This window comes from Mus caroli, unplaced genomic scaffold, assembly GCF_978045245.1.
Source record: "Mus caroli unplaced genomic scaffold, Mus_caroli_1 scaffold_10, whole genome shotgun sequence".
Lineage (NCBI taxonomy): Eukaryota > Metazoa > Chordata > Mammalia > Rodentia > Muridae > Mus > Mus caroli.
Genome location: NW_028227265.1, coordinates 7,068,882 through 7,084,785, shown reverse-complemented (window position 1 = coordinate 7,084,785; position 15,904 = coordinate 7,068,882). Strand labels below are relative to the sequence as shown.

Here is a 15,904-nt window from a genome sequence, read left to right as displayed (position 1 = left end):
GAGCATGGCAGCGTCCAGGCAGGCATGGTGCAGGAGGATTTGAGAGTTCTACACTTTGTTCAAAGCCCATCTGCTCATTGATATACTTCCTCCAACAAAGCCACGCCTACTCCAACAATAGTTCCACTCCTTGGGCCAAGTATATTCAAACCACCACAGACCTATATGAACCAGGAGAGGCTTTGGCCCACCTAAATGACTCAATATATAACCTGGTTTTCAAGGTGCTAAAGCAGGTAGGAGCAAGAAAGAGGAGAGAGCCAAGCAGAAGGGCCTCTCTTGTGCCTCCTGAACACAGGTATAGCTGGATTTGTGTCACACAGGAATCCCTAGGGATAAAATTCATGGGCAACCAAACTCTGGGTTGGTTGGCTGACGTGTGAAGAGCTTTAAGGCAGGCCAGCTACAACTCAACAGAGGAGTAAGGGAAAAAGTGACCAGGAGATGCAGTAGGTTTGCTTGTCCCCCACACTGATAAAGAATGTCCCTTGGAGGGCTGGAGAGATGGCTCAGTGGTTAAGAGCACTGACTGCTCTTCCAAAGGTCCTGAGTTCAAACCCCAGCAACTACATGGTGGCTCACAACCATCTGTAATGGGATCTGATGCCCTCTTCTGGTGTGTCTGAAGACAGCTACAGTGTACTTAGATATAATAATAAATAAATCTTTAGAACAGAGCAGGCAGGGCCAACTGAAGCAAGCAGAGGTCCTGAATTCAAATTCCCAGCAACCACATGATGGCTTACAACCCATTAGTACAGCTACAGTGTACTCATATATACATAAAATAAATAAATAAATAAATCTTTTTTTAAAAAATGTCCCTTGGATGGGAGTCTTCCCAGCCACTCCTCAAAGGGATGGGCAAGGTTGAGCTCATCCATGAGGGCCACACAGGATAACAGGAGATGACATATTGATGACTTATTGATCGCTCATCAATAAATATGCAGGTTACACGGGCCCCAGTGGATACTGGAGCAGGATGCAGATTGATTCAGTTATCCCCAAACGCACCAGGGTTGCAGACGGTGGCTGATGGGTATACAGGATAAAACCTGCAGCCATGCTGAGCCTCAAAATGGGTGGGGACCTAATCTTAGGGTTTTACTGCTGTGAACAGACACCATGACCAAGGCAACTCTTATAAGGACAACATTGCATTGGGGCTGGCTTAGGGTTCCAGAGGTTCAGGCCATTTATCATCATGGTGGGAGCATGGCAGCATCAGGCAGGCATGGTGCTGGAGGAGCTGAGAGTTCTACATCTTGTTCTGAAGGGGAGAAGACTGGCTTCCAGGCAGCTAGGATGAGGATCTTAAAGCCCATACCCTCAATGACACACTTCCTCCAATAAGACCACACCTATTCCAACAAGGCCACACCTCCAAATAGTGCCATTCCCTGGGTCCAGCATATACAAACCATTACATTCCACTCCGTGACTCCCAAAGAGTGTTCAAACATAGGAGTCTACGGGGGCCACACCTAGACATAGCATAATACAAAATATATTTAATCCAACTTCAAAAGTCCCCATAGTCTACTAACAATCTCAACAATGTTAAAAGTCCAAAGTTTAGCCAGGCAGTGGTGGTGCACACCTTTAATCCCAGCACTTGGGAGGCAGAGGCAGGTGGATTTCTGTGTTCAAGGCCAGCCTGGTGTACAGACTGAGTTCCAGAACAGCCAGGGCTGCACAGAGGAACCCTGTCTCAAAAAAAAAAAAAAATCTCTTATGAGATTCATCCCATCACTTAACTGTAATTCCCAAGGCAAGACGGGAAATCAGCTGGGCAAACTCCAAACTCTGCATCTCCATGACTGATATCAAAGCAGTCTTGAGATCTCCCAACTCCTTTTTCACCTTCAAACTTCTTTCTTCTGGGCTGGTTCTACTCCATTAGCAGCTCTCCTCAGCAGGTATCCCACGGCTCTGGCATCTCAAACATCTTGGAGTCTCCAAAGCAACTTCAATGTTACAGCTTCTTGTTCCAATGTCTGGGATCCACACACGATATTCTGGGCTCCTCCAAAGGGCTGGCAGCTCTTCTTCAGTTCTGCCCTCTGTAGCACTCTAAGCTCAGGTTGATCCACTCCACTGCTGCTGCTGTTCTTGGTGGCCATCTCATGGTGCTGGTAACTCCAATATGCTGGGATCTTCCTCAGCAACTAGGCTTCACCAGTAGCCTCTCATAGGCTCTCTTCATGGTGCCAAGCCTCAACTTCTTTGCGTGATCCTCTCAACCCTGGGCCATCAGCTGCAACTGAGGCTGCATCTTCACCAATGGCCTTCCTTGGCCTCTCACAGTGCCAAGCCTCAGCTGTTCTCCATAATGTCTTCATTTCTTTAGAACCAGTACCACCTGGGTGACTCGTACACATTACCAAGTCCAGCTGCTGCACAAGGTACAATCTTGGCTATCTCTGCAACACAGCTTCTTTGTGCTCTCAGAAAAACACTTCCCAGAAGATTTCACTTCAGTGATGCTGGTCTCTTCTTAATCACCACTAATTTCTTAGCTCCTGCAAACCAGCACCATTGTCCCAGTAGTCCCCTCCTCTTCTTGAGGCCAGAGCCACATGGCCAAAGCTGCTGAGTTCTGCTGCTTGCTGGGGCTGGAACATGGCCCCACCTCCAAATCGTGTCACTCTCTGGGCCAAGCATATACAAACCATCACACTGATAATGAACTTAACCTCAAACTGTAACCCAGCCCCAACCAAACGTTTCCTTTATAAGAATTGCCACAGTCACAGTGTCTCTTCACAACAATAGAAACCCTCACTAAGGCTCCAAACAGGAGTGGGTCCTGTGGCAACACAAATGAACAGGAACACTATGTAAATTGTTGTGTTGGGTGGAGACGATGCCCCATTTGAGGTACCTGCTGGGCATTTTTGTTTATATCCACAGGCTACTACCATTGTGGTACACGACTATCCTCCTAACCATATAATGATTACCATCTTTGTGCCCACTTGCAAAACCCACCCAAGCTAGGCTTGTTGACTGTTGCTATATCCTCATAGGAGGAAGGGCTGGGAGGGCCAGGGACCCCTTACCAGCCACTCCATGCAGGGAGGAGCTAGGGTATGTCAGCACGAAGATTGAGCATGTTCCATCCGTGCCAGATGTGCATGGTCATTTGAAGAGAGCTAGCACTAATGCACCAGCAGATAACCTGTCACCTGTGCTTTCTACGGAAGCCCAATAGATCCACTGGTCCTGCAGAATGAAGTTCAGTGTAATCGTAACTCAGTTTGTTGTTGAGAACCGAGGAGGAGGCTGTAGCGCTGTTTACATCTCCATCTGAGGAGAAATTTAACAATACACGTGCAGGGAACCTATCTGTGGGGTTCACATCCTTCCATAAGAGCACCCCAAGTGCACAGGAAATGGCATTGTGCCTGAAAGCCTGGCAAGCTACTCTGCTACAGAGGCCATGGAGTCAGGCTAAGCCGCATTCACACATCCTGGCCTTATCACATGGAGAAGAACCGCCTGCTGAGTCCATCAGCCTACGGTAAAGTGAGAGGCAGGGATGTGGTCTGGGAATCCTGGTTACACACAGCAGAAAACCTGCAGCTGACTGCAGAGTCTTGAACAGATTCTCCACCCATGAGTCACCTCTACCTCTGTTAACATGATCACCACCCAAATATAAATTTCTAAGCAAGCTAACGTGCTTTGCGTCTTTATGCAGACTTTATTTCCCTGTGTGCATCTGCCTTATGTAGCTGTCACCCTCACAGCTCACCTTCTCCATCTGACCTGGAGCTGAGCGTAGCTCCCACGAGGGCTCAGCACAGCATACTCCCAAACGCACAGGGAAGGTGTTCACAGTTCTCGGCCAGACAATAGCCAGCTATAATGCTCATAGCTGTGGGACAGATACTAACTCTGTCTTGGGCCCATGGAGGAGGTCGAGAGTGGGGCTTCTTAAACTTTCTGCTCATGATCTCTTTGAAAGCCCAAGAGAATTTTACATGACCTATATCATAAGGATATAAAATATGCACATAAGCTTGTACTGATAATCTCAAGCTTATTTTTACAAAATTACTTGGAGCTGAGGGGATGTTGCTAAGTTTAGTAGAGTGTTTGCCTAGTGCACACTTGAGGGTTTGAGTTCTGTCTCCAGCACTCAAGGCATGGTGGTGCGTACCTGCAGGAAGATCAGAAGTTTAAGGTCATCTGTGGCAACATGGCAAGTTCAAGGGCAGCTTGTGTTGTGTTACATGTAACCCTGCATACATACACTTCTGAGTATAGGAAGAAGCTGACCCCACGTAGGCCCTTTGCCGAAGTCACTGGCTCACCCAAACCAGGAGCTGAGGCTCTTTGATGCAGAAGCAAGAGGGGAAAAAAAGCCAGCAGAAGCCAGGGGTCTCGGGATCCTCTGTCCAGCCTCCCTGGGTTAAGAACCTTGGCTGAGAGATGTTGAATAAGGTAGATGGGATCCCAGCTGGGCAGAGGACAGCCTAAAGTTGACAGGACTGGTAAAACCCTCCACGCCAGAGAGTGGGCCCCCTGCTGATCCAGCCAGACTCTTTCTCCTTGCCTCAGAAGTAGAGGCCCCTCACATTCAGAGTGAGTTTGCTTTAAACTGAGTTCACAGCTGGCCAGCCAGAACAGGGTCAGCTGCAGAGCAGAGCTCTGCTACTCTGGCACGCCCTCTGGTGACCACGTGAAGAATCAGTAAGGCGGTCCATTCTAAAATTCAGACAAAATCATTTGTCAGCTGTGTGCATCTGACATTACGGAGAGTGAAGGCTGGGCAAACATGTATGGCTATGTCCACGCATGCCTTGAGAATGTGGAGACTGTAGGCCTGGGAGCCCTGCAGGGAGGGGAGTGAGAAATGAGACATGCAGTTCCCAACGTTTCCCGTTTCCTCCGCTGGGGTATTCAGGTGGACAACATGCAAACCTCAAAACCCAGGGCTTCCAGAGGTATTTGGGTCAGAGTCTGGGCCTTGCAGCCACATTAAATAAACCTCTTTTCTCTGCACTTCACTACCACTTGTCTGATGAACTGGTCTGCTGAGACTGGTTGACTGAGCCTTCGTCCTTAGGGCTACAAGGCTCGGGTTTCTGACTCCGTGCCGCATGTCCCGAGAGGAGCGCCACACACGGCAACAGGTTGGGCAGTTTCAGCCAGGTGGAACTGTTTGGTGTACACTTTGCAAAAGTCAAATTGTACATTTTAGGGACTGGAGAGATGGCTCAGTGGGTAAGAGCACTGACTGCTCTTTCGCAGGTCCCGAGTTCAAAGAGTTCAAATCCCAGCAACCACATGGTGGCTCACAACCATCGGGTGCCCTCTTCTGGTGTGTTTGAAGAAAGCTACATATAATACATATAATAATAAATAAAGCTTTAAAAAAATTGGATGCTTTATATGACTTTTTATCGCTTGTATGTTGTCTCATTATAGTCCCCAGTTTAGAAATCCAGCCCCTCCCCCGCACCTCTCCCTCTGTGCACCCCCCCCCATCTCCCTTCCTCCTTCCTGCTCTCAAGAGGCAGCTATTTTCCATTCTTTTGTCTTTGCAGGCATTTTCCTAGCATTTATCCTGATGATATCTTTCCTATGCTGTTTCCAAGCCTTTCCCTCCTGCCTGCCCTGGAACTCCTCATCTTCCGGCTTCCTCCCAAGGACTCGGTTTATAGGCCGGCACCACCATTGCAGTTCATACTGACAGACCCCAGACACTTGCCTCTCTACACATCATTCACACCCCTGCTGGCAGTCTGTGTGACTCACTTGCTCCACACCTCTCTTGGTTTTGTTTTCTGGGTTTTTTTGGGGTTTTTTTTGTTTGTTTGTTTGTTTGTTTTGAGACAGAGTTTCTCTGTGCAGCTACTTGCTCTGTGGACTAGAGCTGGTCTGGAACTCACAGAGAGGTAGGTACCTGCCTGCCTCTGCCTCCTGAGTGCTGGGATTAAAGTTGTGCAACACACACACACACACCCTGACTCGTGGTTGGTTGGTTTTGCTTTTGTCAACCTGACACCAGCTTGACTTACCTGAGAAGAGGGACTTCGGTAACTCATCATTTGCTACTTGGCGGTTTCTTCTTTCTTCCACCCTTCTCCACCATTTTCCCACCCTTCCAACCCCCTCACACTATATAGAGAAAAAAGGGTTGGGGGGGGGGGCGGCGTTAGCCTTAGATTACTTCCTGCTGATTCAGAACAAGTTCCTTGGGGGCAAGTTTGATCTTTGCTGTCAGAATATCTAATTTCGTCTTCTTTCTTCTCTGCACATGACTACTCAGCAAGCCTAGCATTTATAGACCCTCTGAAAAGTCCCCAGAATTCCAAACATCACACAATCACAGAAACTTGTAGTAAAACCAATTTATGCCCACCATCCAATAAACGAGTCTCGGACTATGGTTCTTTTATTTGATTTTGACAGTTCGTGGGGGATGACCCCTAATCTACTCTTCTAACTGCAGATCTGGCCACCTCCCCAGTGGTGTACCCCACATACTTACTGTTTCTCCTGGCCATGTGCTCATGGTTCATCCCCTTTCTCCTTCTTCCTTCCCCCCTCCCCCAACCAGGTCACTCCAAACCCACTTACCTCCAATCCCTCAGTAATTGGTCGTAGCCTATTTTTTTTTAAATAGTAATTGGTCGTAGCCTATTTTTTTTTAAACTTTTTTTTTTTTTAGATTTATTTATTTATTATATGTAAGTACACTGTAGCTGTCTTCAGACACTCCAGAAGAGGGCGCCAGATCTCGTTACGGATGGTTGTGAGCAACCACGTGGTTGCTGGGATTTGAACTCTGGACCTTCGGAAGAGCAGTCGGGTGCTCTTACCCACTGAGCCATCTCACCAGCCCGGTCGTAGCCTATTTTATGTAACCAATAATTTTAAGTCTAGGAACAAGGTTTGCACAACCAAAGCTTGTAACCTTGGCAAGTCACTCCTAGGCCTAGACTGTCAGGTACAAAATTTGCATACTGACCAAACCTTGACAGAAACTGTCTGCAGCTGGCAAAAACCACGCCCCTGCTAGATTACCAGCCTGATCATTGTCAGCCACTGTGGACAGCCTAAAGCAGCCCGAGATCCCACACCTGGGATTAAATGGAAACCTATTCTTATATTTCTGTATTTTTTAAAAGATTTTATTTATTATTTTATGTAAGTACACTGTAGCTATCTTTAGACACACCAGAAGAGGGCATTGTATCTTACTACAGATGTTTGTGAGCCACCATGTGGTTGCTGGAATTTGAACTCAGAACTTCAGAAGAGCAGTCAGTGCTCTTACCCACTGAGCCATCTCACCAGTCCTTCTGTATTTTTTTTTTTTTTAAAGAAAACAAAATTCCACAATTCTCACTACAAACTTCAACTGAGAAAATGCCTCCACCGGCTTGTCTGTAGACAAGGCCATGTGGTGTTTTCAATTAATGACTTGGGTGACAGGGCTCATATCAATGTGGCCGGTGCCACCCCTGAGCAGAGGTAGTCTTCAAGACTGCAAGGAGGCAGCCTGAGCAAACCACAGGAGCCAGCCAATAACCAGCATTCCTCCAAGTGTGTTTCAGTCCTGACTTCCCTCCATGCAGGACTATAAACTGTGTTGTTGTTGTTGTATTTCTTTTGCTTTTAAAGACAGGGTTTCTCTGTGTAGCCCTGGCTGTCCTGACTCACTCTGTAGACCAGACTGGTCTTAAACTCAGATCTGCTTGCCTCTGCCTCCTCAGTGCTAGCTGTACCATCACTCATCCCGCCAGGCAACTAGACTCTATATAAACTGTAAGCTGAAATTGACCCTTTCCTCCCCAGGTGCTTTTGTGATGCTTTTTTTTTTTTAAAAGAGGTGATATTTTATTTTATTTTTTTTTTTTAAGAATTTATTTATTATATGTAAGTACACTGTAGCTGTCTTCAGACATTCCAGAAGAGGGCGCCAGATCTTGTTGCGGATGGTTGTGAGCCACCATGTGGTTGCTGGGATTTGAACTCTGGACCTTCGGAAGAGCAGTCGGGTGCTCTTACCCACTGAGCCATCTCACCAGCCCTGTGATGCTATTTTTGACACAGCAAAAACAATGATCCTCTGTGTTTCTTCTGCCATTTGACGTTTTAAATGTAATTTATAGAGTTTCACCCCTGCTTCCAAATAGTATTTTTATATATTCCAGATTTATGTAATTTTTAACAATTGCAACATTGTTAGTGTGTAGTATAAGTTACAATATTGAAATATCTTCTGATAAATATTTGGGCCATTTCCAGAACGTTTCCCTGTATTTTAAAAAAAAATTATTTATTTATGTATGTGAGTACACTGTAACTGTACAGATGGTTGTGAGCCTTCATGTGGTTGTTGGAAATTGAGTTTTTAGGACCTCTGCTCGCTACGGTCAATTCTGCTCCCTCAGTCCCTGCTTGCTCCGGCCCAGAGATTTATTTATTATTATAGATAAGTACACTGTAGCTGACTTCAGACACACCAGAAGAGGGCGTTAGATCTCATTACAAGTGGTTGTGAGCTACCATGTGGTTGCTGGGATTTGAACTCAGTATCTTCGGAAGAGCAGTCAGTGCTCTTACCTGCTGAGCCAGCTCGCCACACATACACATATATGTGTGTGTGTGTGTGTGTGTATATATATACATATATATATGTATATATATAAAATATATATTACTACAGATTTTGGTGTCTCCTCTTGTCCATGTCTCCTGGATCCCAAGGTCACCCCCCAATCTCACATGCTTGGAATATCACCTGGGCCTGTTGAATGGAGACTGCAGGGATTTCTGGTATAGAACACTCTTGCCGGGGGCATGCCTTGATTGGCAGGGCTGAGTGGTACACACAGGTGGCACCTATCCCCAGTACATCTGGAGGGTGCCTGAAAATAATTCCATCCATGGTAAGACCCAGGCGTGACTAAATGTGAATCAGACAGAGGGGTTTCAGGTAGTTTGAGAGGACCCTGCGAAGAGTCGGTGTCTTTAGTTAGGGTTTTTTTTATTGCTGCAACGAAGCACCATGACCAAAGCTAGTTGGGGAGGAAAGGGTTTATTTGGTTTACACTCCCACAGCACTGTTCTTCATCGTCGTCATCATCATCATCACCATCGAAGGAAGTCGGGACAGGAACTCAAGCAAAGGCAGAGGCTATGGAGGGCTCTCCATAGAGGCTGCTCACCACTGGCTTGCTCCTTATGGCTTGGTCAGTCTGCTTTCTCAGAGAACCCAGAAACTCCAGCCCAGGGATAACACCATGCACTAATGACTGGGCTTTCCCCCATCAATCACTAATTTACAAAATGCCCTACGGCTGGATCTTATGGGGGCAGCATTTTCTCAGTTGAGGTTCCTTCCTTTCAGGTGACTCTAGCCCATGTCAAGTTGACGAAAAAAAAAAAAAAAAAAAAAAAAAAGAAAAAGAAAGAAAGAAAGATCCCATCCTGCACACCTGGGGACAGCAAAGAGGATGTGAGTGTGGGAGAAATGGGCCAGGGACACCAGGCCACAGGAGGTGGGGCACCAGGAGTGTAGCTTTTATCTCATGGCTGAAGAAGCCACTGCAGGAGTCGATGAAATTGGGTTCTAAATGAAGCAAGAGTGAGAAGAGGGGACTTTGATATCAACTCAGGCAAGAGCCAGGGGTGGAGAGCATAGCGAACAGGAGGGAAGTTCAGGATCCAACCGGAAGGCTGACTCGTTCCCCAGTTCATCTCCCCAGCCTCTATTGACTGCATTTCTGTGGTGGCCACCAACAGCTTATGAAGGAAGTGTTTGTCTGACCATCTCAGAGCTCAGTACTGTATGACGCAGAGACACAGAACTGACAGAATGAGTGTGTATGTGGTTGCCAGCCTTCATGTGGTTGTTAGGAATTGAACTTAGGACCTCTGCTCACTCCAGTCAACCCTGCTCTCTCAGTCCCTGCTCGCTGTCTTCAGATATACCAAAAGAAGGCATCAGATCTCATTACGGGTGGTTGTGAGTCACCATGTGTTTGCTGGGATTTGAACTCAGGACCTTTGGAAGAGCAGTCAGAGCTTTTACCCACTGAGCCATCTCGCTTATTTTATATTTTTATATAAACTGAATATTATGCAGCTTGCACTGCCATGCCAACTACTCAAGTCTGGTCTCTTAGTTACTGCTCTATTGCTGTTAAAAAGCACCATAACCAAGGCACTCCTTATAAAAAGGAATCATTTAATTAGGGGCTCAAAGTTTCAGAGATTAGTCCGTCATCATCATGGAGGGGAGCATGGTAGCATGCAGGTGGACAATGTCTAGTTCTGGACCCCATTATAAGGGACCGAGGTGCATATTTTACATAGCTAAGCAGACCTGGCGACTCCCCTGGCCTCAGTCCTTGGGGTCAGTGAGCTCGCTGGCAAGCAGCTCCCCAGTAAACCTGGCTTGAATAAGATCTAATCTGGCTTGATTTGGCTCATTTCACTGGGTAGCTTGAGCAGTGGGAGTTAATTTCCTTCCGGAGGTGGGAGGCCAGCGTGGCCTAATCCTGGCTTGCAGATAGCTGCTTTCTCACTGTCTCCTCAGATGGTGGTGGTGGTGTGTGAAAAGAGACATACACATATACACGCACACATACACAGGAGAGAGAGGGGGGGGGGGAGAGAGAGAGAGAGAGAGAGAGAGAGAGAGCATCCATACCAGCTTGGTGCTAGGACTTCACATGTAACTTGGAGGGTGGGCGGCATAGTTCAGCCGCATTATGGAGTCAAAAGTATTCGACTTGTCTAGGCTTCCTCGGTGTTTGTAGCATGTGTCAGAACTTCATCCCTTTCTGTGGCCCAATTAATGCAGGACTGTACAACCAGAACTTTTCCCCCCCTTATATCAGTTTATGGGCATCTGGGCTGTTTCACTTTATCTGAGGAAGACAGGCAGCCCCTAACCAGTAAGACCAAGATCGGATTCAAAATTTGCAAGGGGTCAGTACCGAATGATCTCCGTACCTTTTATCAAGTCAGCAGCGGGGTGGGGTGGGGTTTGGACTTCGGGCTCCATCTGGGTAGTAGGAGGGGTAGTAGGAGGGGACTGAAAAATGACCCAATCAGTTTAAGTCCTCCCCAGGGAGGTTACACTGGGTCACGGTAATTTAACGATGCCAGAGATGTTTAGCGTCACCGAAACAGGTAAGAGGATCTAAATCCTTCAACTCCAAAAATCTTTTTCTTTTTGAGGGTACCAGGGCCTCGCGCATACTTGGGCAGGTGCTGTCTCAACCTCAGAGCTACACTCCATCCCCAAAACACTTTTGGTCAAGTATTGATTTTTTTTTTTTTTTCCAGACAGGGTTTCTCTGTGTAGCCCTGGCTGTCCTGGAATTCACTCTGTACACCAAGCTGGCTTCGAACTCTGAAATCCGGCTGCCTCTGCCTCCCAAGTGCTGGAATTAAAGGCATGCGCCACCACAGCCCGGCTAAGTATTGATATTTAATAAGGCAGAAAGTTCGCGCCCTGAAGAAACGAATGCTAAGTTTTCAGACCCTGGAAGTGTCCACTCGCACTCACCAAGAGCCTCAAAGGGCTTTCCCTTCCCAGCACGCATCCCACCTGCTCCTCATCTGATCTCATCCCAAGCAACTACCACGAAGGGCCACCGACTGCGCACGCGCCCCCAGGAGGCCCGCTAGAGGGCGGGGTCGACCTCGGTGAGCCTGCGCAGTAGCGGAGCCTTGGGAGCGCGCGCCGCGGAGGCGGGGCCGCCGGAGGCCGGAAGGAAGTGCGGAAGAGGGCGGGGCCAGCGAGGGAAGCCCGCCGGTTCGCAAGACGGCCGTCGCGGCCTGATGACGTTGCACAATGGCCGGCCCCCGCGGGTAGTGGAGCCCGTTTGTTCCGCCCGCGTCGTGCCCGAAGCCGGAGCCAGTGAGGAGCGAAAAGGCTGAGGAACATCTCGTCCACGCTGCCCCCACCACAGCGGAGCCGTGGCCGCCTCCCGTCTTCGCGTTGAGGTAAGCTGGGCCGGCGGGCGGCGGGGAGGAGGCCGCCCCAGCGGCGGCGGGAGCGAGGCCCCGGAGCCCGGCGCCGCCTCCCGAGCTCTCGGGCGCGCCCCCGGCTGTGCGCAGCCGCGGGCTGAAGCGCGGGCCGGGACAGCCGGCAGGCGCGAGCCCGCTGCGGCCTGGGACGTCCGGGCGGGTGCCATGGCGCGCCGCGGTCTGCCGTGGTGAAGTTGCTTTTCCTGAAGCTGTCATTTTCCCTTCCGGGCCACTCGGCGTGGCACATGTTCGCCGCCCACAAAGGGGAGCGGATCGCGCAGGTTGGCTCGGGAGGAGGCCCGCTTGGACTCTCGACGGGCTCTGCAGGAAACTTTGAACTCTCTGGAGCCTCCTGCAACTTGCTCTCGCAACTTCAAGCGAGCACAGGTTGGACGGACCCACTGTGCTCCAAGAGTCCCGGGTCGCTTAGGAAGTGTGACCTCTTCGCCTCCTAGACTGTGAGCTTAGAGATGCCGTTTCTTTAGTGTAAAGTAGCCAAGCGATTGTAGTGCTAGAAGGAAATTAAACTAAGACCTATAGTCTCGCCCCTACTAGATATTGAATTTCCTGTATACTTTTGACAGCTGAGTTTACCGGGCACAATAGCTGTTTCAAATGAACTTTTTCTTGGCACTCATTAACAAGAGTAATTCTTCAGACCCATTTGAGGATAGTAGAAGAAGGCATTTGGTTCTTCTTCATCACATTACCTATCCCAAGGCAGAGGTTGAGATTCTCTGTCCCTAGGCTAGTTCCCATTTCCCAGCCCCCTGAGAGGAGAATGTGAATGATCTGAACACGTTTGAAGCCAGCCAGTTCTGGAACCAATTCAATATGTCCCCAAAGCTGAAACTCCTCTCAAGTTGTAGATGGGGAATGCTCAAACATTTTAAGAGAACTTCGGATTTACTTCCTGAACACTCAGAAGGTAAGTTTGCTTTGCTCATCTCCAAAGAGATAGCTTGTCATCTGCAGACCATCCCAAGGAGACCATCTCCTTACCGAAGAGTTTTTGCAGAGCTTAAGTCACTTTGGGGGTGGTGTTTTCAACATCCTGACATTCTTGCTCTATACATGGATGGAGCTATGAATAAGTTTTTTTTTTTTTTAAACCAGGCATAACAGAACTTAGACATCAACATAGGCTCTGCTCTGCTAAACTTCATCTCCCACAGCTGAGTATGGTGGCTCACACCTTAATCCCAGAACTTGGGGGAAAGCAGAAGCTAGGAGATTTCTTAGTTCCAGCTAGCTTGGTCTACATAGTGAGTTCCAGGACAGCCAAAGCTACAAAGTGAGACCTTGGTTCAAAGGGAAAGCAGTTTTCCAGAGGTTGTATTTGTGTGTTATCGAGCCTCCTTCACAAAACCTACTTGGAACACATTTCTCAGTAGTAGGCCAGTCAGTGGTGACAGTGCAAGAGGCAGAGGCAGGTGTGTCTCTATTGGCTGGAGGCCTGTCAGGGCTACGATGAGAAACCCTGCCCCCTCCCCAAGTCATGCCCCCCACCACCACGTTGGCCCAAGAATTGTTTTAACCTGAATTGGTAAATTCACCAGGCCAGGCTCTTAAGTAGCTTGTAGCAGTTGCTGAGAATGACCCAGCTGTGAGGAGACCATGACATAACTGTTCTGTCAGTAGTAGAGTGGTTGGAGTCAGTTTAGCCTTCCAGAGTTGCTGCTGACACAAGAGCTGAAGGCTGCTCTGGAGCTCTGTTACAATGTTTTACAAATCGGGCAACTTTATTAGCTCTCTTTTTAGTATGCAACAGGTGGTTCCTGGATTCATGGGGTTTGGGGGTTTTGTCATTTAGTCAAGCGTTTTCCAGTATGTCAAATGCAGCAGGGGACAGAGATATTGAAAGACTGTCATTCCACCCGCTGAACAGGTTCACCATTGTGGATAGGAGGACTAAAGGTTAGTTCTAAACTTTGTGAGAGTCCTGCACTACTGGGTTAGTGGGTAAGAAGGTTGTAAACATTGTAGCTGGGCTGGAGGACCCTGGATTCAAGGCTTATATGTAGCACATGAGTTCCCTGCAGTCAGCAGAGGGTAGCACACAGAATTAGTCTTTTGCTTGTTTGTTTGTTTTTTTGTTTTTTTCAAGACAGGGTTTCTCTGTATAGCCCTGACTGTCCTGGAACTTTGTAGACCAGGCTGGCCTCAAACTCAGAAATCGGCCTGCCTCTGCCTCCCGAGTGCTGGGTAACAGCATGGCCACCACGCCCGGCCACAGAATTAGTCTTAGCAAAGACTACTGGCACCTAGAGAGATAGTGGACCTTTTTGGAGCATGGCTGGAGATGAGTCCCTCTACTGATTTCCAGTGTGATCCCTGGTCTAAATGTATGGTTTAGTGTGCTTCTAATAAACATAGATTGTGGTTGTCTCTGAAAGACGCTCACCAGATGCAGCCTCCAGCAGTACAATCCCAGGAGGTCCCATGGGAAGGAAGATAGTACAGCTCCTTTTCTCAAATCTTTCAGGGCCTCTGTAAGGAAACTGCACTACAGAAGCCGTGGCCTTGCCTCCTGTGGATGCTAATGGTGGCATTGTAGTCTCAGGAGTGTCCCAGGCAGATAGAGTGCAGTGTGTGATGTATAGGCTGCTGAGAGCCAGCCCTTTCAGAGCCTCCATCATCTTCCTTCACACTTGAGGAGTAGGAAGAACGTTTCAGTTTTATCACTATGACAAATACCTAAGGGGATTGTATTAGTTAGGGTTTTACTGCTGTGAACAGACACTATGACCAAGGCAAGTCTTATTAAAAAAACAACATTTAATTGGGGCTGGCTTACAGGTTCAGAGGTTCAGTCCATTATCATCAAGGTGGGAGCATGGCAGTATCCAGGCAAGCATGGCGCAGGAGGAGCTGAGAGTTCTATGTCTTCATCCAAAGGCTGCTAGTGGAAGACTGACTTCCAGGCAACTAGGGTGAGGATCTTATACCCACACCCACAGTGACACACCCATTCCAACCAGGTCACACCTATTCCAACAAGGCCACACCTTCAGATGGTGCCACTCCCTGGTCCAAGGATATACAAACCATCACATTCCACTCCCTGGTCCCCATAGACTTGTTCAAAAACATGAGTCTATGGGGGCCATACTTAAACATAGCATAATGCAAAATGCATTTAGTGCAACTTTCAAAGTCCTCATAGTCTATAGCAGTTGCAACAATGTTAAAAGTCCAAAGTTCAAGGTCTCTTCTGAGATTCATTCAACTTAATTAACTGTAATCCCCAAAGCAAGGCAGGAAACCAGCTGGGCAAACTCCAAACTCTGCATCTCCATGGCTGATGTCAAAGTGGTCTTCAGATCTCCACTCCCTTTTCATCTTTTTTGACTGCCTTCTGGGCTGGTTCCACTCCCTGTTAGCAGCTTTCCTCAGCATGTATCCCATGGCTCTGGCATCTTTAACATCTTTGAGTCTCCAAGGCAATTTCAATGTTACAGCTTCTTCTTTCAGTGTCTGGGATTCCACTTGATCTTTTGGACTCCTCCTAAGGACTGGCATCACTTCTCCATCTCTGTCCTCTGTAGCACTCTATGCTCAGGTTGATCCACTCCATTACTGCTGCTGTTCTTGGTGATCATCCCATGGTACTGACATCTCCAATACACTGGGGTGTTCCACTCCAACTAGGCTTCACCAATAGCCTCTCATAGGCTCTCTTCAGGGTGCCAAGCCTCAAATCCTTTGCATGACCCCTTCAATCCTGGGCCATCAACTACAGCTGAGGCTTCACCTTCTCCAAATGGGCTTCCCAGGCCTCTCACAGTGCTAAGCCTCAGCTTCTCTCCATGATCCCTTCATTCCTTCACAAGCAGTACCACCTGAGTGACTCTTACACATTACCAAGTCCAGCCGCAGCATGAGGTACAACCTTGGG

General features: G+C 48.2%; 1 protein-coding gene across 5 annotated transcripts in view; it reads left to right on the top strand.

Annotated features, from left to right (window-relative positions):
* The first annotated feature begins 11,119 nt into the window (after positions 1 to 11,119).
* The window catches only part of Zc3h18 (zinc finger CCCH-type containing 18), a 51,587-nt gene continuing 46,802 nt past the window's right edge, over positions 11,120 to 15,904 (top strand). For 2 of the 5 annotated variants that reach the window (XM_021169726.3, XM_029480521.2), the window contains exons 1-2: positions 11,120 to 11,163; positions 11,320 to 11,982. Coding sequence is in view for 3 of the 5 variants with exons in the window: in XM_085843533.1 (XP_085699659.1) it covers positions 12,841 to 12,934 (94 nt within the window). In the remaining 2 variants the exon portion in view is untranslated. Of the gene's footprint in view, positions 11,164 to 11,319; positions 11,983 to 12,103; positions 12,935 to 15,904 lie in introns of those variants that run through there. The other 3 variants (XM_085843533.1, XM_021169727.3, XM_029480520.2) reach the window with 2 other exon arrangements.